The sequence below is a fragment of the Chlorella variabilis genome, assembly GCF_000147415.1.
Source record: "Chlorella variabilis unplaced genomic scaffold CHLNCscaffold_18, whole genome shotgun sequence".
Lineage (NCBI taxonomy): Eukaryota > Viridiplantae > Chlorophyta > Trebouxiophyceae > Chlorellales > Chlorellaceae > Chlorella > Chlorella variabilis.
In genome coordinates, this window is record NW_005435070.1 from 138,479 (window position 1) to 161,405 (window position 22,927).

At 67.1% G+C, this 22,927-nt stretch overlaps 6 protein-coding genes across 6 annotated transcripts; 2 read left to right on the top strand and 4 right to left on the bottom strand.

Moving 5' to 3' along the window:
* On the bottom strand, nt 1–4,406 carry CHLNCDRAFT_136939 (hypothetical protein; the record flags this gene model as incomplete). Its single annotated transcript, XM_005845331.1, has 21 exons — nt 1–35; nt 157–222; nt 362–427; nt 531–596; nt 701–766; nt 871–936; nt 1,114–1,179; nt 1,324–1,389; nt 1,517–1,582; nt 1,710–1,775; nt 1,903–1,968; nt 2,096–2,161; nt 2,290–2,355; nt 2,483–2,548; nt 2,656–2,721; nt 3,049–3,147; nt 3,284–3,316; nt 3,469–3,774; nt 3,996–4,040; nt 4,171–4,240; nt 4,362–4,406. The coding sequence occupies 21 exons, from the start codon at nt 4,404–4,406 to the stop codon at nt 1–3; spliced, it is 1,557 nt and encodes a 518-aa protein (XP_005845393.1).
* A 1,176-nt stretch (nt 4,407–5,582) lies between these two features.
* CHLNCDRAFT_53838 (hypothetical protein) lies at nt 5,583–7,342 on the bottom strand (the record flags this gene model as incomplete). The annotated part of the gene is made up of 7 exons (XM_005845332.1): nt 5,583–5,742; nt 5,892–6,059; nt 6,158–6,239; nt 6,439–6,516; nt 6,729–6,837; nt 6,958–7,142; nt 7,279–7,342. The coding sequence occupies 7 exons, from the start codon at nt 7,340–7,342 to the stop codon at nt 5,583–5,585; spliced, it is 846 nt and encodes a 281-aa protein (XP_005845394.1).
* A 914-nt stretch (nt 7,343–8,256) lies between these two features.
* CHLNCDRAFT_58586 (hypothetical protein) lies at nt 8,257–12,391 on the top strand (the record flags this gene model as incomplete). The annotated part of the gene is made up of 12 exons (XM_005845200.1): nt 8,257–8,389; nt 8,470–8,678; nt 8,886–9,045; nt 9,226–9,514; nt 9,628–9,742; nt 9,895–9,990; nt 10,299–10,366; nt 10,508–10,739; nt 10,790–11,017; nt 11,181–11,293; nt 11,497–11,599; nt 11,771–12,391. The coding sequence occupies 12 exons, from the start codon at nt 8,257–8,259 to the stop codon at nt 12,032–12,034; spliced, it is 2,010 nt and encodes a 669-aa protein (XP_005845262.1). The 3' UTR covers nt 12,035–12,391.
* Nucleotides 12,392–12,829: 438 nt separating this feature from the next.
* On the bottom strand, nt 12,830–13,349 carry CHLNCDRAFT_25875 (hypothetical protein; the record flags this gene model as incomplete). The annotated part of the gene is made up of 3 exons (XM_005845333.1): nt 12,830–12,931; nt 13,023–13,114; nt 13,232–13,349. The coding sequence occupies 3 exons, from the start codon at nt 13,347–13,349 to the stop codon at nt 12,830–12,832; spliced, it is 312 nt and encodes a 103-aa protein (XP_005845395.1).
* A 252-nt stretch (nt 13,350–13,601) lies between these two features.
* CHLNCDRAFT_11901 (hypothetical protein) lies at nt 13,602–14,370 on the top strand (the record flags this gene model as incomplete). Its single annotated transcript, XM_005845201.1, has 2 exons — nt 13,602–13,807; nt 13,938–14,370. Coding segments are annotated over 2 exons (639 nt in total), but the record flags the coding sequence as incomplete, so codon positions are not given.
* Nucleotides 14,371–16,402: 2,032 nt separating this feature from the next.
* Nucleotides 16,403–22,801, bottom strand: CHLNCDRAFT_58587 (hypothetical protein; the record flags this gene model as incomplete). The annotated part of the gene is made up of 16 exons (XM_005845334.1): nt 16,403–16,742; nt 16,928–17,076; nt 17,428–18,043; nt 18,285–18,362; nt 19,186–19,328; nt 19,556–19,703; nt 19,919–20,058; nt 20,240–20,366; nt 20,602–20,785; nt 21,014–21,147; nt 21,314–21,385; nt 21,565–21,601; nt 21,764–21,833; nt 22,058–22,151; nt 22,347–22,487; nt 22,598–22,801. 16 exons carry the CDS (start codon nt 22,799–22,801, stop codon nt 16,422–16,424), a joined length of 2,658 nt encoding a protein of 885 aa, XP_005845396.1. The 3' UTR covers nt 16,403–16,421.
* Between the last annotated feature and the right edge of the window lie 126 nt (nt 22,802–22,927).

The window sequence follows — 22,927 nt, forward strand, 5'->3', positions numbered from 1 at the left end:
TCACATCAGGAGGCGCCTCAGCCTCAGCTTGCGGCCTGAAGGGAGGCAGTCAGAAATGGCAGGAGGGTCAGCCAGGCAAAGCAACAGACGCCAGCAATATGCACGCTCTGTGGCAGAAGGCGATGGGGCCGCACTCGTTCTGCCGAGCCGACTCACCGGTAGCGTTTCCGCCGTCGCCGCCGGCGCCACCCGCGCCGCCATCGCCAGCAGTTGCGCCATCGCCTGGACGGAGAAGAAGGACAAGCGCAAGGGAATCAATGCCAGCTGGGGATGGGGGATCCTGAGCGGCCGCATTACCCGTGCATGCCCGTAGGTGGGAAGGGCAATCGCAACCACCGCATGTGCCCCTCACTCTGCCCACCTTCGGCATCCCCGCCAGTCCCGCCATCGCCACCGGCGCCGCCATCGCCCGCATCGGCATTGTCGCCTGCAAAAGGGAGGGCAGGGAAGGAGTGGGCTTGGCTGGGGGACTCCTGCTTTTCACCTTGGCCTCGCCAGCCACCCGCATGAGCGCCCAGCATTCTGCCCACCTTCGGCATCGCCCCCTGCGCCGCCATCGCCACCGACACCACCATCGCCCGCATCGGCGTTGTCGCCTGCAAATAGGAGCGAAGGGAAGGAGTGGATTTGGCTTGGAGGGGGGACATGATCCCTCCAATCGAGCCTTCCCAGCAGCATGTGCCCCGTGCACTCTGCCCACCTTCGGCATCCCCGCCAGTCCCGCCATCGCCACCGGCGCCACCATCGCCCGCATCGGCGTTGTCGCCTGCAAATAGGAGCGAAGGGAAGGAGTGGATTTGGCTTGGAGGGGGGACATGATCCCTCCAATCGAGCCTTCCCAGCAGCATGTGCCCCGTGCACTCTGCCCACCTTCGGCATCCCCGCCAGTCCCGCCATCGCCACCGGCGCCACCATCGCCCGCATCGGCGTTGTTGCCTGCAAAGCAAGAGAAGTGGCAGGCCGCGAGTAGGTAGAGGCTTCAGAGGCAGGTGGCAGGGCAGCGCCAGGTCGTTGATGGGCTTGCCGGATCCGGGTTTGCCTCTCAGGCACATGGGACAACGGCTGGTGAGGTGTGCTAGTGCCTCCACACATGCTACCGATGATGACACTCACCAGAGGCGTCGCCGCCAGACCCGCCGTCACCGCCCGGGCCACCATCCCCAGCTGTGGAGTCGTCGCCTGCAAGAAAATCCAGCAGAGAATGGGTGTGAGAAGGCTGGTGCAGTGTGGCAAGACCGAGGTAGTGTGTGCTGAAGTGCGCTTGTGCCCCCCTGTTCCCCTTGCCCCCCTGTTCCCCTCACTCTCTCTGCGGCTCAAGCTTACCCCAGGCGTCGCCGCCAGACCCGCCATCACCGCCCGGGCCACCATCGCCGGCAGTGGAGTCATCGCCTGCAAGAAGAGCCAGCGGAGAATGGGTGTGAGAAGGCTGGTGCGGTGTGGCAAGACCGTGGCAGGGTGCGATGAAGTGCGCTTGTGCCCCCCTGTTCCCCTCACTCTCTCTGCGGCTCAAGCTTACCCCAGGCGTCGCCGCCAGACCCGCCATCACCGCCCGGGCCACCATCGCCGGCAGTGGAGTCATCGCCTGCAAGAAGAGCCAGCGGAGAATGGGTGTGAGAAGGCTGGTGCGGTGTGGCAAGACCGTGGCAGGGTGCGATGAAGTGCGCTTGTGCCCCCCTGTTCCCCTCACTCTCTCTGCGGCTCAAGCTTACCCCAGGCATCGCCGCCAGACCCGCCATCACCGCCCGGGCCACCATCGCCGGCAGTGGAGTCATCGCCTGCAAGAAGAGCCAGCGGAGAATGGGTGTGAGAAGGCTGGTGCGGTGTGGCAAGACCGAGGTAGTGTGTGCTGAAGTGCGATTGTGTCTTCCTTTGCCCCTCACTCTCTCTGCGGCTCAAGCTTACCCCAGGCATCGCCGCCAGACCCGCCGTCACCGCCCGGGCCACCATCGCCGGCAGTAGAGTCATCGCCTGCAAGAAGAGCCAGCAGAGAAAGGGTGTGAGAAGGCTGGTGCAGTGTGGCAAGAATCGGGCACTGTGAGTTGAAGTGCGATTGTGTCTCCCTGTTCCCCTCGCTCTCTCCGCAGCTCAATCTCACCCCAGGCATCGCCGCCAGACCCGCCGTCACCGCCTGGGCCACCATCCCCAGCTGTGGAGTCATCGCCTGCAGGAAAAAGGCAGCAGCAAATGGGTCGGAGAGGTTGGTGCGGTGTGGCAAGAATCAGGCACTGTGCGGTGAAGTGTGCTATGTGGTCCCCTCTGCCCCTCACTCTCTTCACGGCTCAAGCTTACCCCAGGCATCGCCGCCAGACCCGCCGTCACCGCCCGGGCCACCATCGCCGGCAGTGGAGTCATCGCCTGCAAGAAGAGCCAGCGGAGAATGGGTGTGAGAAGGCTGGTGCGGTGTGGCAAGACCGAGGTAGTGTGTGCTGAAGTGCGATTGTGTCTTCCTTTGCCCCTCACTCTCTCCGCGGCTCAAGCTTACCCCAGGCGTCGCCGCCAGACCCGCCGTCGCCCCCTGGGCCACCATCCCCAGCTGTGGAGCCGCCGCCTGCAAGAAGAGGCAGCAGAGGATGGGTCGGAGAATGTAGATGCAGTGCGGCAGGAAGAGGTGGGTGAACCCGCTTGCCCTGAACACTGCTGGCGCCACAATCTCACCCCAGGCATCGCCGCCAGACCCGCCATCACCCCCTGGGCCACCATCCCCAGCCGTGGAGCCGCCGCCTGCAAGAAGAGGCAGCAGAGATTGGGTAGGAGGAGGTAGGTGCGGTGCGGCAGACAAGGGTGCGTTTACCCTTGTTTGCCCTGCAAGCTCTCCGCGGCACAAGCTCACCCCAAGAGTCACCGCCACTTCCACCATCGCCCCCACTCCCGCCATCACCGCCAGAGGAGCCCGGGCCTGAAGGGAAATAAGAGTTGGAGTTAGAACAAGATGAGCCACTCAGAAGAGGGGGAGCTTGTCCCGGCCTGTGTGTGTGGGCACAAGATCGGCTGTGTGCAGTGTTGCTGATGAGGGGTGGCACCAGAGACCTCTTGCAGGCACCACCTCACCCCAGCCGTCTCCGCCATGCCCGCCGTTGCCGCCCGCACCGCCATCCCCGCCACTGCCACCCCAGTTGTCGTGGCCCCAATCGGTGTCGCTGCCCCAGTCTGCACCACAGCGCCACAATGAAGATTGGTGGTTAGACATCGGCGGCCGCCACGGCAGGCAGCGCTGCGGCAGCTAGCCATCTCCACACGCGTGCAATGCCAACTGCCGTAAGGGCTTGCTCGGGCTGAAGCTCACCAACGGGGTGGGTAGTCTTGTCATCGGTGTGGCCTGCAGGTAAGGGTGAAACGAGGCAGCGGTTGAGCGTGGTCTCCACTCCCTGGCAGTCTGCCACAGGCACAACAGGGACCTACGTGCTCTCTGCCACAGCCAGCGCCACTACCAACACAACACCAACAGGCAGCCGCGAGCCAGCCACTCACCTCCCTGGCAGGCGTTGTCCCAGCCAGACCAGGCCTTGTGTGTGGTGGGCTCCTTGCCGGCGCCGCAGTCGCGGTCAATGACCCACACGGGGCAGTGGGTGTGGGGCAGCTTGATCTGGATGTAGCAGTGGCCGTCGCTGCACAGGCTGGGCGAGCGGTAGCCGGTGGTGTGGAAGACGGTGCACTGGTCCAGGTAGCCGGAGATGTAGGGCTTCCACCAGCACGGGGCGGAGTAGTAGTAAATGCCATGCTGCCGCGTTACCACGCGGTCCTCGGCGGGGACGGTGGTGTTGCAAGTGTCGCAGGCTGCAGCAGAAGGAGTAGCAGGCAACCAGGTGGGGGAGGTGAAGGCGCGGTTGGGTGCTGGTGGGTGGAGCAGGCACGAGGAATAGGAGTGCTGGCGAAGGCAGCAGGCGGGACGGCCAGTGCGAGCAGGTGAGAAGCAGCGGGGGTGTGGAGGAGGTGGACTGGGCTGGCTGGCGGCAGCATGCGGGGTGGCTGGCAGATTGTCCTCAGGGCGCACTCACTTGGCAGGCAGCCCCAGCCGTGGCAGGGCGGCTTGGGGGTGTTGGCTGCAGCGGATCAGGGCAAAGGCAGCGGGCGTTAGTGTGAGGCACTGGGGGGTATGGCACAGGCCAGGCTGATGTCAGGGGTGCACCAGCCCCCAGTGAGGCATCGTGATGGCTCGGCCCCCGCGCCCACTCACTGTAAACATCTCCGCCGGCACCGCCGGCCCCACCCGCGCCGCCGTCGCCGGCGACCGCACCGGTGCCTGCAGGCGGGAGCAGCGGGGTTGTGGTTTGGGATGTTGGGATCTCAGAACAGGCCCGGGTGGTGGCGGAGAAAAGCGCATACACTAGTGAGCGCTCTCGTGTACTCTGGCCACAACTTACCGGCGGCATCTCCCCCGGCCCCGCCACCTCCACCAGCGCCGCCATCCCCGGCAATGACATCAGCCAGCAGGCTCCTGCCTGCAGGGGCAGCAGCAGCGCACAAGAAGGGCGGTCGGGAGTTGGCCGAGCCGGCAAGGCAGTGCAAGGGCCCCCGCCGGGGGGCACTCTGCTGCTGTCGGTGAGAAAAAGCGGCTACCACGCTTACCGACGGTAGAGCCGGAAGTCGCGTCCCTGCAATTCAAGCAATCATGAGGGCGCGGGTGGGTGGGTGGGTGAGCATGGCCAGCTGCACAGGAGTGGCAGCGGCAGCGGCAGTGGCAGGCGGCGCAACGCAACAGGCGGAACGACAGCTGCAGCCGTGCACACAGCTCGGGTGCCGGCGGGCGCCGTTTGGATCATTGGTAAATCGCTGATCTCCTCCCCGCCCCCAGCTGGCGGGTGGATGCCCAAAATGCAAGCGGCGGGAAACCAGCAACCATGCACAGGGCGACGCGTTAGGCTCGATTTCGGGCAGCCTTGCATGACCCGCCATTGCACTCACACGGACGCGGTGCACGCCTGTGCAAGCGCCAGGCACCCCAGGAGGGCGAGCGCCAAGAGTCTGACGCGACTCGGGGGTGGCATGGCTCAGAGCTGTGCGAAACAAAGTTGCTTGGTGTGATGGATCAGAGTAAAGTAGAATAGAAGATGAATAAGATGTGTTGGGCGGCGGATTTTATAGCCAACCCCATGACCGCGTGGCTCAATCATCAGCTACCTGACGCGGTGTTTTAAGCCACCTTTGGAATGTGCGGTGAAGGTGACCAGGAACCACCAAGGTGGCTCTGGGTAACCACGCGGCTGCAGCCGCGCTTCCAGCGAGCGCTGGCAGCAGCATGCAGGATCACTTCCGCCATGCATGGCGGCGATGGCCAGCTGCAGCCTGGCCAGCGGCCTTCCTCCTCCCCAATGCTCGGTACAGGCAGCGCATTTCATGCAGATTGACAGAATAGAGTGATTAGAAGCCGGCCGACACAGGTTGAGGTCTGTGAGCCTGATGGCGGCACAACCTCGAGTCGATGGTGGCGGCCGCCAGTACCACTGGCAGGACGAAATCAAATGGAGAGCAGGCAATGCTGAAAAGACAGCGAGGTATACAGATAACCAGGCAGCAGCAACACATGCTGGCACCGGCTGGTGTACAAGCAGCATACAGGGGCGCCGTGCCGCCTCGCCCAGCGGCTACACCTCCCTTGCCTGCGCAGCTGCGGCTGGCGCTTGCTGGGACAGCAGCTTGTGGGCCACCTCGTATGCTGTGAAGATGGCACCGTTGACCAGGAAGGCGCGCCCCAGGGTGGTGGTCAGGCCGCGAAAGAAGGCCTGGGCTCCCTCTGCCGCGTGGCTCTGCCGCACGCAGTCCATCCAGCCTGCAGGCGGGCGGGTGCAGCAGGGTCTGCTCAAGCCAGCAGGGCTCACAGCCGCCTGCTGCCATGCATGCATGCATGCATGCGTGCAGTCAGCTTGGCGCTGACGCCGCCCGCAACTTTCCACCTGCCTGCATACACCGACTGCGAGGCGGCGGCGGCTTGCATGCGCGTCTTGACGACGTCAAAAGGGTACACGCTGAGCCAGCTGAGGGTGCCAGCCAGGCCGCCCGCCACCCAGAGAGCCGCGGCGCTGTCGCTGCCGCCCGCTCGGGAGCCCGGCTCGAACAGCTCCCTGAGTGGGCGGATGAGCGAGGGGTGGTGTGCAGAGTGTGGTTTTGATGGTGGGCAGTGCCGGCAGCAGCGTTTGTGTCTAGCAGCAAGGCAGCGCACCTGCAGGCCTCATACACGGCAAAGTAGACGCCGTGGCTGGGGAAGTCTCGGATGCAGGTGATGGCCGTGCCGCGGTACAGGCCTGCATGCAGCAGCAGGCACAGGTTGGTACGGCTGTCTGCAGCTCATGCAAAGGCAGGGCCGGGGAGTGATCGGGGTTGTGGGGCACCAGGCGACAGGCTGCGGCAGCTGCACTTTTGTTGGAGCATGCAGGCTGCGCTTTGAGGCGCCGCATGCACGCTGCTGCTGGATCCCAGCGGCGGAGCGAGCCCGCGCCGCACCTCGCGGCCCCTCGCTGCGCAGGATGCTGGCCAGCAGCGCCAGAGGGTCCACATAGCCCGGCGCCCCGGCAGGGCCCTCTGCAGCTGCAGCCGGATCTTCAGCAGGTCAACTGGCACCACCACTGCCTGCGTGGTGTGGGCAGCAGCAGAGCGGCAGGTAACAGCTGTCGGTCCAGTGCCTCACTTCTGAGAAGCACGAGCACAGGTGAGGCTCCACAGGACGGCGCGGTTGGAGGAGCTGTGCAGTGGTGGGGTGGGATGGCAGCAGCAACGCACAGTCTGGATGGCACCAGCAAAGCAGCCTGCATAGAAGACTTGCGGGAGGGACAGCGCGGTGGTGGGCTGGCCGCCTGCGAGGTGGCGGGCGGCGATGCCGTACGCCTGGAACACCACCGCAGTCTGCAGGTGGAGCGCACAGGGGAGGCTCAGCTGCTCATGCCGATAAAAGCTGCCAATGGCAGCATGGCGTGCAGGGCACTGGATTAAACGCGGAACGAGGCAAGCAGCCAATGCACCGACCTGCAGCGCCGCGGTGCACAGAGGGTAGCCCATGCCGCGGAAAAAGGAGCGGCCCCCTTCGGCTGCTAGGATGGCACGGGCAAACTGCCGCGCCCCGGCGCCGCCGGCACCCGGCTGCTGCTGCCGTATGCGGATGGTGTCGAGCGGCTGTCCTGCTATCACGCCGAATGCGCCGCCGATGCCGCCTGCGCACGAGGAGGCAAGCACCAGCAAAAGGAGGCTGCAGGTGGTTGGCGGCGGTCGCACTTCGAGCGGCAGCGGCGGCGGCGGGATGGTGGCTGCAACGGATGCTCAGGCCACCCCAGACGACCCAGCAGCCACCTGCAAGGAAGTCTCGAGTCCCCTCGCTCAGTTGAAGCACAGAAGGCTCCAAGCCCTCTTCCATCTCTGTTTGTGGACCCTCACAAACAGTCGCTGCAATCCTCGATCACCTCCCGGCTGGACTATGCCTGCGATTCTCTCTGTCAGAGCGAGAGGCCAGTTACAGACTGGCATCGCAGGCACAGCACGTGCATTGCAACTTGCGTTTGTGAAAGTGATCTGCATGCACAGCAGCGTGGGTGCCGGGACGCCACCAGCGGCGCGCTGCTACCTGCAGTCCCGAAAGTGCAGCTTCTCGCTGCCCGCAGGAGCGCTGCCTGTGCTTTTGAGTCTCTGTCTGTTTCCCCCACTCCTTCAGCGAGCCTGCTGCCCGAGCGGTGGCTGTGGCTACCGGCGGCATTATGCGCGGGGGCAGTGGCGGGTGGCGGTGGGCCTGCGGGGCAGCGGCGCCCTCCCCGAGTTTGATGCTTCGCCCAAAGGCGATGTTGTGATTCAAGTTCATGCCCCGGGCCTGGCACTGCGCCCCTTGAGGCGGTCGCCGCCCGCCTCGAGTGGCTGTGGCAGAGGCGTGGGGCGGCGGCACGCAACATGAATTGACTCACAACTGAACACTGGCAGCGGAGGGCGGCAGCGGCAGCCGGCGGCGCAATCTGCCTCTTGCACGCCGCTGGCCGCCCGGTCCAGCACGCCCTGAGCCTCCCTGAGGTCTCCCCCTGGCTGCCCATCCACCCAGCCACGTGTGTCATGAGAAGCCAGCCCGCCGCCATGTCACGCTGCGCGCGCAGCAGCGGCATGCTCCCCAGCCCCAGCGTGTGAGTTATGCATACATCGTCTTGCTCATTTTGGGATAATCATCATCAGCTCAGAAGGCCTGCTCCCTCCTTTGTTGGCCGCGGGAGACATCAACCGCAGCAGCGGGGGGTGGAGGGCCGCTGTTTCGGACTCAGCCTCACCTCCCATGCGTCCCGCGACCTCAGGATGAGCAGGACGCTGACAAGCTGTGGGGTCGTGGGGGATGTGCTGGTGGTCGCCCCTATGGAGGCGGTGTGGCTCACGGGTAGCGAGCTGCAGCTTCAGGATGGGCGAGGCTGCCTGAGCTTCGAGGTCAAGGGTGAGTGAGCAGTCCCAAACGCGGACGGTTTCGGCCGAGTGCCCTGGGCCTTAATCACGCCCGCCTTGGCGCCCCCGCAGGCGACACCGACGCCACGGTGCTGCTGAAGCAGCAGTCGGGTTCCCGCCGCTGGCAGCACCTAGCCTTGGGCGCGGCCGCCGCCGCCGCCGCAAACGGGCAGCCAGCAGCAGGCCGCGGCTCGCCGGTGGAGCAGAATTACACCATCATCCTGGGCAGCCACCGCAACAGCTGCCTGAAGTTTGAGAAGGACGGGGAGCTGTGCTGCATGGTGCGCGGGGCTGCGCTGCCTACTGCCACCTCCCAAGTGCATGCAAATGTGGCTGGCCGCCACTGCCGACTGCTTTATTGTGCCGTGTCACAGCGGAAGCCTAGCCTGCACACCGCAAGCTGAGCCGCCCAATCAGGGAGCCGGTGGCATGCATCCCTGCCGCGGCCACGCCACTCATCCCCTATCTCGCGACACTCCCACCCGCAGGTGCCCACCGCGCCCGAGGCCAAGCTCAGCAGCAGCAGCTTCTCCAAGTACTGGCTCAACTTTGACGGCGGCGCCATCAGTGTGGGCACAGGAGAGCCGGGCGACAACCTGTGCTACACCTGGACCGACCCAGACCCCATCCCCAACATCCACTACGCAGGTACAGGTTGCTGAGGGCATGCCGGGGCCCAAAGCCGCGGCGCAGGCATCCCGTTGGGGCGTGGTGAACGGGAAGCTCAGCAGGCTGAGCGACATGGGCACGCGGATGTGGGCGGCGAGGCCAAGCATGCAGGCGCGCTCGCCACCGCCCTCCTGAGCAGCTCCACGCGTGTTTGTGCAGGGCTGAGCGCGTGGGACAAGCATGTTGGGTACCGCAACCTGTGCATGCACCCAGCGCTGGCGCTGCTGCCCCGCAGCCCCTCGCCCAAGCAGCAGCGCGCAGCGGGCGCCGGCCAGCAGCAGCCGTGGGAGCTGTGGCCTGAGGAGGCGCAGACGCCGCCGTCCGCGTCGCCGCCCAGCCTGCTGGACTGCTGCCAGGCGGCGCTGCTGCGAGGTCTCACCCCGCTGTCTGTCTGCGACCTGCTGCAAGTGGCAGATTGCCTTTCGCCTGTGGCCGACCGGCTGCGCAGGTGGGCCGCTGAGCGGGCACGTCTGTCTTTCAAGGCAGCGCGACGTGCAGGCGCGGCTTTCCTCCCCTCAACGGTGCCTACTCACTGCGCTGGCGCTCCCTGCTGACCTGCAGCCACGCCGTCGAGTATGCCGCCCAGCACTTCTCAGCGGTCGCCGCGCAAGACCTTGCCGGCCTGTGCAGCCTCAGCACCGCCTGCCTGTCCGAAATCCTGTGCAGCCAGTCGCTGGTGCGAGCCTGCCTGGACTCTGCCCCTGTGCCTGCTGCTGGGGAGGGCGCAGCTCGTCCATCCTTTCCATGCGTCGTGCCGCCGTGCATCCATGTGTGCTGCTAGACCGACCACCTACCATCTACCCAGAAGCAATGCCACTTCTGGTGCAGGACTGCCACGAGAAGGCTGTGTTTGACGCGGTGATGAAGTGGGCGGGGTATGGGTGCGACGTGGCGGACCTCTCCTCCGCCTGCCACCCGATGCAGGTGCGCTGCTGCCTTGCAGCCACTCGCCGTCTGTCTTCAGCTGCCTGCCTGCAGCGGTGCACGTGCCGGTGTGGTTTCTTTAGCGCTGTGGCGTGGCCTTCCCCCACACAGTGCCTCCCTCCCTTCCCCCTTCCATCAAGCGGCCCACCCAGCCTGCCCGCCTGGCCGCCTGCCTGGCCGCCCGGCCACCTGCCTGCTCACCTGCCTGCCTGCCTGCGCACCCAGCCTGCCTGCCTGGCCACCTGCCTGGCCACCTGCCTGCCCGCCCACCTGCCCACCTGCCTGCCCACCTGCCCACCTGCCTGCAGGACTTGGACCAGCTGCTGCCGTGCATCCGCTTCCCGCTGATGCGGGACGAGGAGCTGGAGGCTGTGAGGTGAGCAGGGCTGGGAGCAGGGCTGGGGCGCCACCGTGCAGCAGCGCCACCCCCGCCACCCAGGCCACGCCTGGAGCGTCCCCCGTGCTGGCTTGCTCTGCTCCACCCTCGCCCGCATTCTGCTCGTCTGCTCGCCTGCAGGCGGCACGCCATGTGCCAGCGCAGCAGCCTGCTGCAGGAGCTGCTGCAAGAGGCGCTGGATGCACGCATGGATGAGGAGGGGCAGCGGGCGCCGCAGGCAAGCTTGCAAGCCAGCGGCCGGAGCCAGTGGCCGCAGCGCGCTGCGCCTGCTCGTTGCCCGGCTTGTTGGCAGGCCAGCCAGAGCCAGAAATCAAGAGCCTGCGCCAGGCCGCCAAGGCGCCGCCATTGCGCGGTCAATGAACTCCTTTTTCTCACGCTGCGGCCCTGCTGCTGGCTGTGCAGGCGCTGCGGGGCCAGCGGGGCCCCATCTCCGTTCAGGGCAAGCGCCATGTGCGGGCGCTGACCGCCAGCGAGCAGCTCGCCTCCTCCCGCTTCCGCCTGCGCCGCGCCCCCGGCTGCGCCGAGCTCATCTACATGTATGACGGCGACAAGAACGGCGTGTGCTGGCACCTGGGCAGCCGCGGCGGCAGCCAGCCGTGGGTGAACCCCGTGCTGGCGGGGCGCCTGCAGGTGCGGCAGGGGCAAGCCGGGGTCAAACTGCTGTGTTTCTGTGTGTTGGGAGCGGTTTTGTTTCTGGTCTTGCACCGATGCTTCACGTCTGGCCAGCGCCGGCTTGTGCGGCGCCGCCCTAAACGCTGTCCTGATGCCCTCCGGCCCCTCCGCGCGCCCGCAGGTGCGGGCCAGCAGCCCCGCCTGCCGCAGCACCGACCCCAAGGCGCTGGCCGGCAACAATTTTGCCCGCTGCAACTTTGCGGGGCCGCGCATGGAGAACGGGCAGCTGTCCAGGTGCGGCCCTGGCTGCGGCTGCGGCTGCGCGGGGTGGCGTGCGGCAGCTGCGGGCTGGGCAGCGCCTGCACGCTGCCCGTCGCTGCGTCGCATGCGCCGGGCGCCGCCCTCCCAGCCAGGCAGCCCCCGCTGCCATGTCCCTCCTCCCCCCACACCACACCCACCCTGCTCCTGACCCTTGCCCTGGCCTGTGTGCTGCGCAGCTGGTGGGTGCTGGATCTGGGGCCGGAGCACCGCCTCATCTGCAACCACTACACGCTGCGCCACGACGGCTCCACAGACTTCCTGCGCAGCTGGGTGCTGCAGGTGCGGTGGGCCGCCGGGGAGGGTGGGAGGACGGGGTGGGGCCGCTGGCGGAGCAGGCGCTTGCTGGGCCGGCGCATGCCTTGGCAAGTGCATCCACCTTGCCTGCCTGCCCTGCGCTGTGTCGATCGATCTCACGCCCGCGCATGCTCCCTGGCTGCCGCTCCCCGGCAGGGCTCCAACGACGGCGCCAGCTGGGCGGACCTGCGGCGCCACATCAGCGACCGCACGGTGCGCATGCCCGGGCAGTACGCGTCGTGGCCCGTGAGCAGCCACGCGGCGGCGGTACCGTACCGCATGTTCCGCCTGCTGCTGGTGGGGCCCAACCCGGAGGCCGCCAACCCGCACCACGTGTGCCTCTCCTTCTGGGAGCTGTACGGCTACCTGTACAGCAAGCAGGCCGGGCAGGGCGCGGGGGCAGCCCCCTGCGGCGCTTAGGCTCACGGTACTCCACTCACGTGCTGCTCACCGTTTGTGGCCAGCTGTGCTCCCCACCTGGGACCGTCCCACAGTTTTCATGCCATAGCACCCGCTCCTCTCGCTTCCAGCCCCAACACACGATACATCCGGCTCCATTCAGCCGTCGCCCCATGCAACAGTTTTCCGGCCGCGGCAGCCGCCCACCCACGGGCCCCCAAACCACATGTGTGACCATCGTCCCCTCAGCCGCCCATTTTTCTCGTCTGCCCCGTCATTTCTTTTCAGACCCATGCCTGATCTATGCCCCTGCTAACCATGTTATGCCTTGCTGTTTTTTTCACGCGCCCAGCAGCTGCCTGTAACGCCTCAGCAGTCCTGGCCGTTCTTCTGGGCAAGTTGCATGGGAGAGTGGGCTGCGGGCAGCGACCCTGGGGGTTAGTGACGAGAAACAGAAGTCAGGGCATCGACGGGTGAGGAGCAGCAAACGAATGAATAGCAGCATGGAGCGGGCAGGGGGGCAGCAGTGGGCAGCGGGCAGCAACAGAGAGAGGTCAGCAGCAAAAAGACAGAAGGCCAGGGGCGCGGACGCGAGAAACAGGCATGGTGGTACAAGACGGGCACGCAGCAGCGGGCGTGGTACAAAGGTGGGGAGCGGCCTGCAGGCGGGCAGGCGGGTGGTCTGGCATGGTCAGTCCAGCTCTGGTGCTGGGAAGGGCCAGGCACCAACGCCGCTTTGGGAGCGCCTGGTGCGCTGGTGGGCCGTTCGTGTATGGTGCAGTGCTGCGCTGCTGGGAGAGGCTGCGGGTGCGGGGGTCACGTGTCCAAGTAATTTGCCGCCATCAGCAGCTCTAGTGCCATCTCCGGCGCCACCTTGAACTCCGGGATGCTCTTGCTGGCCGTGTTGGCATACCGCAGCTGTGCGTGAGGCACACCAAAGGGGCGAAGTCAATGGTCAGTGGCGGGCAGGAGGGCTCTTCTCTCAAACCCTGCCCTGGCTCTGGCGCACCTTATAGTAGAAATACTTGCACACCACCTCCATCACGGGCGTGGTGATCTCTGGAAACCGGATCTCGCCCTGCTCGTTCTCGATGAAGCTGCCTGCCGGGGCGAGGCAGCGTCGGCGGCGGGCGGGATGGGCGGGCGGGCAGGCGGCGGGAGAGGGCCAAGGCTTTCGGGCTGTCCGCGCTGCTTCCGTGCATCCTGCATGCCTCCCACCTTGCGAGTTGAGCATGTTCTTTATGGTATTGCTCACGCAGGCGGCATCGTAGTCCACCACGAACTCAAAGCCCTCGGCGCTGATGAGCTTGACCACCTTCTTCTCCGCAGCGCTCATCCTGGCCGGAAGAGCGCCGCTGACGGGCTGCTGGGTCCTTCTGATGAGCGGCGGGTGATCAGGCTGGCGCGGGCTCTCTGGGAGGTTGCTGCAGGTCTGCACGCTGCCCTGTACTTGCAGAGAGGCCGTCCGACGCTGCAACAAATGTGGCACCGCTTTCCAAGCCAGGTCAGCTTTTGACCAGCCTCCCGTGCTCCCAATTCTGCATTCCTTTGGCCTGACCGGCGCTTCCGCAGCTTACTAGTTATGGAGATGGACGAGACTGCCCTGCTGGCGGCCTGCAAGCAGCACCACGGCTACCAGACGCCCCACCTGAACCAGACGCTCTACTGCAACTTCAAGGGCTTCGGCTCGCTGGCATGTCTTGAGGCCTATACCGGCCTGCGGGCGCTGTTCCTGGAGGGCAACGCCTTGGAGAGCACGGCGGGCCTGCCACCGCTACCGGAGCTGCGCTGCCTGTGAGCGGGACTGGATGGCTGGAGCTGGTTAAGAACACGCCCTATGACCGATTGCATTCCTGTTGCTCCTGCTAATGCGCCTGCCTATGCGGCCGCGCACCTACCATCGTCACCGCCCCCCCTGCCGCAGCTTCCTGCAGCAGAACCTGCTTCGCACGCTGACGCCCGGTAGCCTGGCGGCGCAGCCCCGCCTCACCTACCTCAACCTCAGCGGCAACCAGCTGCGGGGCCTGGAGGGGCTGGAGGGGTGCGGCGCGCTGTGCACGCTGCTTGCCGCCGACAACTGCCTGGCCGAGGCGGCCGCACTGGATCCGCTGGTGGAGGGCTGCCCTGCCCTTGAAACGCTCGACCTCCAAAACAACAAGCTGGAAGGCGGCGAGGCTGTGCTGGCGGCCTGCGCCCGCCTGCCAGCCCTCAAGTGCCTCTACCTGAAGGGCAATCCGCTGGTCAGCAGCATGCGCAGCTACCGCAAGGCCACCATCGCCGCCATCCCCACCCTCACCTACCTCGACGACCGACCCGTGTTTGAGGTGGAGCGGCTGTCTGCAGAGGCCTGGTGCGCGCTGCAGCTTGGGCTGTGTGGTGGGAGGGAGGCGGGGAGTCTCACGAGTGAGCAAAGGCAGGAACAGCCGAATGCGAGCTTGGCAGGCACCCGGCAAAGCGTGGCTGTGGCCCTTGCTGAGCTGTCAGCTTTGACAGCCGCTGACAGCTGGGTGTCACCTGCCTGTGCCTGCAGGGCCCGAGGCGGGGTAGAGGCCGAGCGCGAGGCGCGGGCGGCCCACCGGCAGCGCGAGCAGGAGGGGGAGCGGCGGCGGGTGGCGGCTCTGCGGGAGCTGCGGCAGGCGGGCTGGAAGAAGAAGGTGTGTGGTCTGGGGCCTGGGGTCCGGTATCTGCCCGGGTGTGAAGGCAGCCACTGGGTGGAAGGGGTGCAGCACCAGCCGGGCTGCGCCACACAACATGCCGCCAGCCTTCCCATGACCCACCGCTGCTTCCCCCCGCTGCCCATGCAGCGGGAGGCGATGGGGCTGGCGGGGAGCGGGGACCCTGACCTGCCTGACCTGCCCGATGACTGGGAGCCGGACGATGAGCCGGCTGAGCTGCGGGAGACGCGGGAGCAGCTGGCTGCCTTCACCGCGGGCAGGCAGCTGCAGCAGGGGGAGCAGGAGGTGCCAGGTGGGTCCAGAACCGGGGCACAGCAGGCCTGCACTGCCGGCACAAGCCAGCATTTTCATATGTGCGCCCGCTGCGCTGGGCTGATTTGGGCTCAGATCATACACTCATGCCATGACACTTACCACACATTAATGACCCCCATGCGCCATTGCCCACTCTGCAGGGCTGGCGGACGCTGATGTGCAAGCGGTGCTGGAGGAGAGCCGTGCCAACCAAGCCCAGCTGCAGCAGGGCGTCAGCTGCTTTGCGCCGGCAGCGATCATTGGAGCGGCGCAGACCAAGGCAGAGAACAGCTGCCCCAACAGCGGCGGCGCACGCCCTGACGCACTGCCTGCAGCTGCTGCCGGGACGACGCCAGAACCAGAGGTCCCTCAGGCCAAGGTGACTGTCAGCATCCAAGCCAGCGGCGCGGGAGGGCAGGAGGCAGGCGGCGCACACATCATCTTTGCCGCAGGGCAGCAGGCACAGCAGGGCAGCGCCGCGTGGTGTGGGGCCGAGGTGGGGTGTGTGGAGCCTGCCACTGACAGCGACGATGAGGGTGGGGGGTCGGCCAGTGTGTCAGAGGACGATGACCTCACCGCCCTGGACTGACTCTGGGCAATGCCATGACTTTCGGGGCCGGTTACTGTCATAACCTGACACCGCCTGCCCACACTATGTCCGCGTGTGTTCATTACATGTGAAGCAGCTCGCTATATAACATACATGCACACGCGCAGATGGTTGGGTGGAAGCAGGAGGGATATGAAAGGCAGGCTGGAATCAAGGGAAGGAATTCCGGTGCAGCTATTCGCCGCGGGCCTTGTAGGTAGGGAAGCGGGGAGAGAGAGAAAAACATGTTGGCAGGCGTCGAAATGGACAGCAGGCGGGCAAGGTCCCCGCAGTTCTGCATCAAGCAATCGGGCAGTAACAGCGCTGTCGTGCGCGCATTCAGTCGCATTTTGGGGGCTTTTGGTTCTGTGGAAGGCGGGATGGGGGCAAGGTGGGGAGGGTGGGATGGGGGTGGGGAGGAAAAGGTTTTTGGCGGGGGCATTCACAGGGCCAGGTGGGACAGATCGGACAAATGGGCTCAGCACACGAAGGAAAGGCAGCAGAGGGAGGCACAACGGGCGGCGGGCGGCACCAATCGGTTGGCCGCCCGCGCCCACAGAAACAACAGAGTTTCGAGTGCACCGCCAATGGAGCGGAATAAGAAGGGGGGGGAGGGAGGGGGCTGCTGCCAAGCAGGCGGCGCCGATGTTTGTCAATTGCTGTGTTTATCAGTTCGGACTACCTGCCGGGATAGACTGCCTAGGGGGAAGAGAGAAGTAAGAAGGGAGCGACTAAGTGCATAACAACGTACCAAATGAATGGCTGGAGATGCTACAGGCTGCAGTCAAAACTGGGGCGCCAGGCCCGCAAGCACTCGTCAGTGCTGTGGCTGGGGAGCCTGCCTGGCGGTCTACTGGCTGGGGCCCCGGGCGATCACGCTCCGGAACAGGCCCTTGAAGCCGTGCACCGCGGTGCCGCTGCCGAGGCTGGCGGTGCCGCTGCTGGCCTGGCGCAGCAGGCCCGCGCCGCCGCCGCTGCCGCCGCGCAGCAGCGCGGCGCTGGTGCTGGGCTGGCGCTGCAGGGGCGTGGGGGACGCGGCGCCAGAGGCGGCGGCCTGCGCCTCGCCCTGCTGCGCCGCCGCCGCCGCCGCCTGGCTGGCCTTGGCGCTGCTGGACAGCGACTGCTGGCGCCGCACGCCTGGCACGCTGACATAGTAGTCAGGCTCCTCCTCCTGCAGCAGGGGGTTCAGGGGGCAAGAAGGGGCGTCAGGGGCGGCACCGGAGCGTGCAACAAGGGGCGGAAAGGACCAGGGGACCTGTGCAGCGCCGCGGCAAGCACATCGGCGAGCACATGGACGCAGCAGGCCAGCACGCCACGCGCGGGCGCCGAGGCTGCGGCTGCGGCGGCGGCGCGCACCTGCGCCATCGCCTGCTGCTGCGCGGCTGCGCGGTACGCGGAGCCCCGGTAGCTTCCAGACCCCCACTGGTTGGGGGTGGCGCTGGCGGAGGCGGTACGGGAGGAGGAGGGGTAGGGCGAGTACATCGACTTGGCGGGTGAGCGGAACTCTGCAGGGGCGAACGGCGGCAGGGTGCGGTACGGAGTGAGATCAACGCTCGGTACCGTGCTCATGCCTGGCGGGGGAGGCCTTTGGCACAGCCGAGGCGGGCGGCCCTGATCTGGCAGGGGCCATGGGCGAGGCGCGGGAGGGCGAAGCAGGCGGGCAAGAAAGGTACAGTTTGGGCCCGGCAGCCGTACTGCCACCTTAGGGCAAACCCTCCAGTACGAGCCCCTGGGGGAATCTGGCGCGTCCCTCGCCCAAAACTCCCGTTGGCGCGTGCGGGGAGCGGCGGCGGCACAGCGGGCAGCGGCACGGGCAGGGCTGCGGCTGGCGCCCCTCGCGCGGCCGGGGCGCGCACCTGAGGAGAGTGCGGCGGCGGTGAGGTCATACGGATTGTACGCGCCCGGGGCGCCCATGCCGCTGCTGCCGCGGGAGTGGTACACCACGGGCCTGCCCATGGGCCCCTTGGGCTTCAGGTTGCCCCCAAAGGGCGACACCAGCGTCTCCACGTATGCCACGGGCGGCGAGGCGGCGGCGCCGTCGTGAGAGCTGGCGCGGCTGCGGGTTTTGATGGGCGTCAGCGTCTTGAGCACCATGCTGTCGAAGCAGCGCACCGCGCCGATCAGCACCGTGGCGCACAGGCCCTCCTCCTGCGCCAGCCCCGGGAGCTCGTCCCCAGAGGAGGAGCGCGAGTGCGCGGCAGGCGCAGCCGAGGCCTTGGCCGCCGCAAAGGCCAGGATGCGGGAGCGGTCTCCCAGGTCGCCAGCGCTCGACTGCCGGCTGGACACCTGCAGGTCCGCCAGTGCCGCCGCCAGGCTGCTGGTGGCAGAGCTGGGCTGGCTGGCGGTGGCGTAGGCGGGCTGGTCTGCGACGGCGGTGGGCGAGCCGGCGGGCGCGCCGCCGTCGCCAAAGAGCCGGCGCGGCCCTCGCGCCTGGCCCCACGCGTTGGTACTAGAGGTCTTGCACGGCGAGAACTGCGAGGAAGGGGAAGGGACGGCGGGGGAGGTGTTCGGGGCACAACAGGGGAGGCGACATGTGGGGCCTGGGGGGAAACTGGAGCATGCGGGCCATGCGAGGGCGGCGAGAGCCTCTGGGCCGCCCAGATCACCGCAATTGATCCCCAGCGGCTGGCGCGCAGCCAAAACCGGGCTGCAAGCGGGGCTGGTCGCTCGAAGGGGGGCAGGTTGGCTGGCCAGGTGCATGTCATGGGCGCACCTGCTTCACCGTGTTGCCCTCCTCCACGAACTCCATCGCCAACAGGTCGCAACAGGACCTGTTGCGCAGCCTCTCGGCCTGCATGGCCGCTGGGAGCGCCTCAGCGAGGGCTGCAAGGCTGGGCCCCAAGGTGCGTGCAACTGGGCCGTCCTCCTGGTCGCCAGGCGGCGGCTGTGGCTTCAATGCACCTCCTGCACTGCCATGGTCGGCCCCGTTCCGCCCCACAGTCACAGATCGCCAACCGCTGGAGTGGGGCAGGGGCAGCAGTGTGTAGGGGCTGCAGCCAAGCAAAGGATAGGTGCGGGTGGTACAGTGGAGGGTCAAGAACAAGGGGGAATAGCAGAATGCGGCGGGGGCCGAACAATATGGAAGAAAAACGCCACCCTGGCAGCCCGTCCCTACCCCCTGGTCTGCAAGGGCGGATTGTTGGGCGGGAAGCATGTATATTACTTTAAAGGGCTCCAATTCTCCATCCAAGTGGCATGCAGCGCTTCCGGCAGCGATCTAGTGTAGTGGGAGTTTTGCTAGGCTGGCCGCCGCTGCGCGGTGCCGCACCTGCGCTCCTGCTCCCTGCCACGCCTTGTCCCGATCGTTTCAGCTGAACGTACCGAATCTGGGCCGTCTGGATCAGCAGAACGGAATGAAGTCATGAAAGGCAGGGAGCGCTGCAGCAACACCCGCACCGCCCGTCCCGCTGCCGCCACGCCGCACCCGCCACCGCCGCCGCCGGGTGACGATACCCGAGCCGAGCCACTAAATGCCTTACACGTGGCGCTCAACATCCCCAGGGTTGCGTGGCTCGACGGCATCACTGCTCCTGCTGCAACGCGTCAATGGCGAAGTTCAGGTGTGCTCGGAGCTGGCGCGCTGCCGGCAGCTTCAGGTCACGAGGCACACACACTCTGTCCCGCAGATAGCTCAGGCTGGGGACCACAGGGCTTCCGTCCAAAGCGCCTTCAGATGCGCCCGCCGCTCCCAGCGCCGCGCTACCCGCCTGCTTGGCCTCCACCCCCACCAGCAGCGCATGCGCCACGTGCCGCAGCGCTGCAGAGAGGAGGAGCAAGCGGCAGCACGTGCGGTGCTAACGTGCCTGATTGCATCTTGCATGGTGGCTGGCCCCTGCCACCTGCCACCCCACGGCAGGAAGCCGACCAGGCGCAAGTGCAGCAGCATGCCTCTGCCAGCAGTGACTGGCCGTTGCCATGCGCAGAGGGGCAGCCAGGCAAGTGGCGGGGGGAGGCCAGGCCCCGGGGGCAGGTCACGCGCCGCACCTGCGTCCACCTCAGGCATGAACTCCAGCCCAGGGACGGCGGTGGGGTCGCAGAGGCGGGCCGACACGGGGCGCGCGCCGCGCTGGCCCACGCCCCTCAGCGCAAACTTGGTCACCGCCTCGCGGTTCTGGACCAGCCGCGCCGCCGCCTGCCGGTGGAAGGAGGCCGCAGCGGGAGGGCAGGGTCCGGGTCAGCAGGCACAGGCAGGGGCAAGCGGTGGTCGCAGCAGGGCGAACCTGGGCGGTTCAACTGGCCCCAGCCGGGCCGGAGGGACAACGTAAGGCAGCACAGACGCTTGCCTAGGCAGGGACAGGCACTCCAGCCCTCTGAAAGGAGACCCCCACCCCATCGTAGCCCTCCCACCTGCAGCCGGTCCACCTCAGGCTCCTCCCCCGGGGCGTGCGCCGTGGGCAGCGAGGTGCTGGTGAGCGGCGGCAGCGGCAGGTGCCAGCTCCTGCCGTCGGTGCCGTTGATGGCGGCGGCGTAGGCAGCGGCCTCGGGCACTGCCGGGGGCACCACGAGCAACAAGAGGGCGAGAGTTGGGTGGTGGAGAGTGGAAAGAGGGCGCTGGTGCGCCGTGGCACCGTTCAGCTGCGCAGCGGGCAAGCGGCGCCTTGCGGCGGCACACAGCAGGCGCAGCCTGGCGCCAGGCCCCCCCGCGGGGCAAGCAGGCGTGCAACCCACCCGACACGCAGCCCCCCAGCTGCGGCGGCAGGTCGTGCACGTGTGTGTAGTGGCAGGACTTGAAGCCCAGGTACGCGGGCCGGCTCTCCATGGCATCAAACCAGCGCTCCACAGCCTCCCACCGCCCCTGCACACAGCCGCATGCGGGCCCGGGTGGGCTGGGAGGCAGCGCCGGGTCTCCCCACGCAGCCTTGCCCTGCACCCTCCTCCTCTGCAGCCGAACGCTTTGCCCCACAGCCTCCTCCACCCACCCCCTCCAGCCCGCCCCCCGCCAGCCCTTCCCTTACCCCCACCTCAGCGTCAGGGAAGCACCACAGACATGACTTACCTTGCCCCTGCATCCCCCACGCTTTGCCCCTCACCTCTCCCCGCACCACAAAGCCCTTGTAATAGAGAAGGGACGACACGATCCTTTCCAGGAAGGGTGCAAAGGTGATGTCCACCAGCCCAAACTCTGACAGGAAGTAGGGCCCGGGAGCCTCCCGCAGCTCCTTGTCTATCGCATCCATGGTGCGGCAGAACTGGTCGCGGTTGCTCTCGTGGCCCCTGCACGGCACGGTGTGTGTGTGTGCAAGGGAGCCGCGGCAGCGTGTGGGGCGGGCAGGAGGGGCGAGCAGGACGGCACTGCGGATGGCTGGCGGCCGGGGCGGCGGCCACTGGTTCGGCCGCAACACCGGCGGCAGCAGCCGGCTGGCTGCCGGGGCCAAGCAACAACGCCAGCCCGGCCCAGCGCCTGCTCTGCTGACACCCCCCGCCGGGCACCAGCGAACCCACCAGCCGTTGCACAGCCACTGCAGCCAGTCGGAGAAGAGGCGGCGCTCGAGTCGCATGAGCTGTGCGGCGCGCTGGCGCTCGGCGGAACCCTCGGGAGGCAGCATGGGCGGGTCGGGCTGGATCTGCTCCAGCACCTGCACGGCGGCAGCAGCAGCACCCAGGCGGCGGCGGCGGGCGAGCCGAGCGCTGGGAGCTGCGCAGCGGAGCAGGCGACTGGCCGCTGGCAGCGTAAGCCGAAGGGCTCGATCCCGGCAGCGCCTGGTGGCGCTCTGCTGGCACCCCAACCAGCCCGGCACCTACCTGCTGGATCACAGCAGACTCCGTGATGACCTGGCCGTCAATCTCCAGCACCGGCAGCAGGCCTGAGGGCACCTGCACAGTGGGCCAAAGCCGAGGTGCGGCGCGTGGTGCGCCGGCTGCTGCTCGGCTCAGAAAAAAAGAAAGGGCGCCAGCAAAGGCGCGGCTGAGCGTGCGCTGGCTGGCCGCTGCGCATCGGAACCCCCCAGCAAGCCGCCTGGCCTGTGGGGCACGCTCCAGGCGCCTTTGTTCACCTTGCGCAAAAACTCGGGTGGCTTGTCTCCGTAGCACCTGCCCGCAGCGGGTGGCGGGTTGGCAGCATGCAGGGCCGGAGCGTTGTGAGGAACGCACATGCAGGGCGTGCATGCGCAGCCGGCTGCCAGGCAGCCAGCCACTCAAGCAGCCACTCAGCCATCGGCGGCACCGCTGGTACAGGTACCAGCCCCCGCCCACCTCATGTTGATCTTTTCAATGAGGTAGGGGATTTGTTTCTCCTCCAGCTGCAGCACGATCTTGTGGCAGTCTGCGGGGAGGCACAGGGCAGGTGGTGTGTGTGGTGCGAGTGTGTGAGTGGGTGCTGTGTGGGTGAGGAAGCTGGCTCGGGGTGGGAGATAGCAGAATCGGGGCGCTGCTGATTGGCATGCAGGCTGCAGGGAGGAAGGCTGCTGGGCTGGCTGGCGGGGTGGCAGCCAGCCGGAGCGGCGCAGGTGGGCGGCAGAGGCGGCTGAGCAGGGCGGCGAGGCTCACAGGGGCACCAGGCAGCGTGGTCTCGGTACAGCTTGACCCGCGGCTCGCCGGGCTGACCAAACGTGCGGCGCAGGGCGTAGGCGCTGGCGGGGCCCTGCAGCATCAGGCGGCGCAAGGCAGCAGCACGTGCTGTGCGTCAGGGGGGTGCGCTACGTGCCGCTGAGGGCCGCTCCCAAGGTCTGCAGCACAACACCAGGCAGCCTCCAGGGCAGGTGCGAAGCATGGGTACACTCGTGTATGGATGAGGAGGAGACGGCCAGGCACTCGAGGGCAGATGCGGCCCACCCACCGTCTCCAGGTCAGCCGGCACCGCATTCAGCGCCTCCTGCTTGGCCTCCACCATCGCCTGCAGCTCCTCCCACGAGGGAGCCGTGTCCAGGAAGGGGACTGCCCGCAGGCTGGGCTTGGGCACTGCCGCTGCGGTGCCCGCCTGCGGTGCCACGAGCGGGGGAGTGCAGTGCAGCACAGCGTGGGTGGCTGGCCAGTGCCTTGCAGGTTGCCTTTCTGGTGAGACGGCTGCAGAGACAGCAAGACATTCACCTGGCCAAGAGCCTTCTTCAGGCCGGCAAACATGGCGGAGCAGCCGCCGCCTCTGCTTCCACCGTTGGAGGGTCGCGCCGCCGGGTGGCTGCCACTGCGGGATCTGAAGGCGGCTGACCTGAACGCGTGTCCACACGCGCGGCGGCTGCTAGCGATGGATGCCAGAAAAGAAGCTGCTGGGCCTTGCAGCGCGGGAGAGGCCATTGCTGGGCGGGGTTGCAGCTCTCAACCAGCCAGCTTCAAGCGATCCGTATACTCGTTGCAGCCAACAGTCAATGACGGATGAAGCTGAATTGTCGGCAAAATGTGGGGCTGAGGTGGACAACGAGA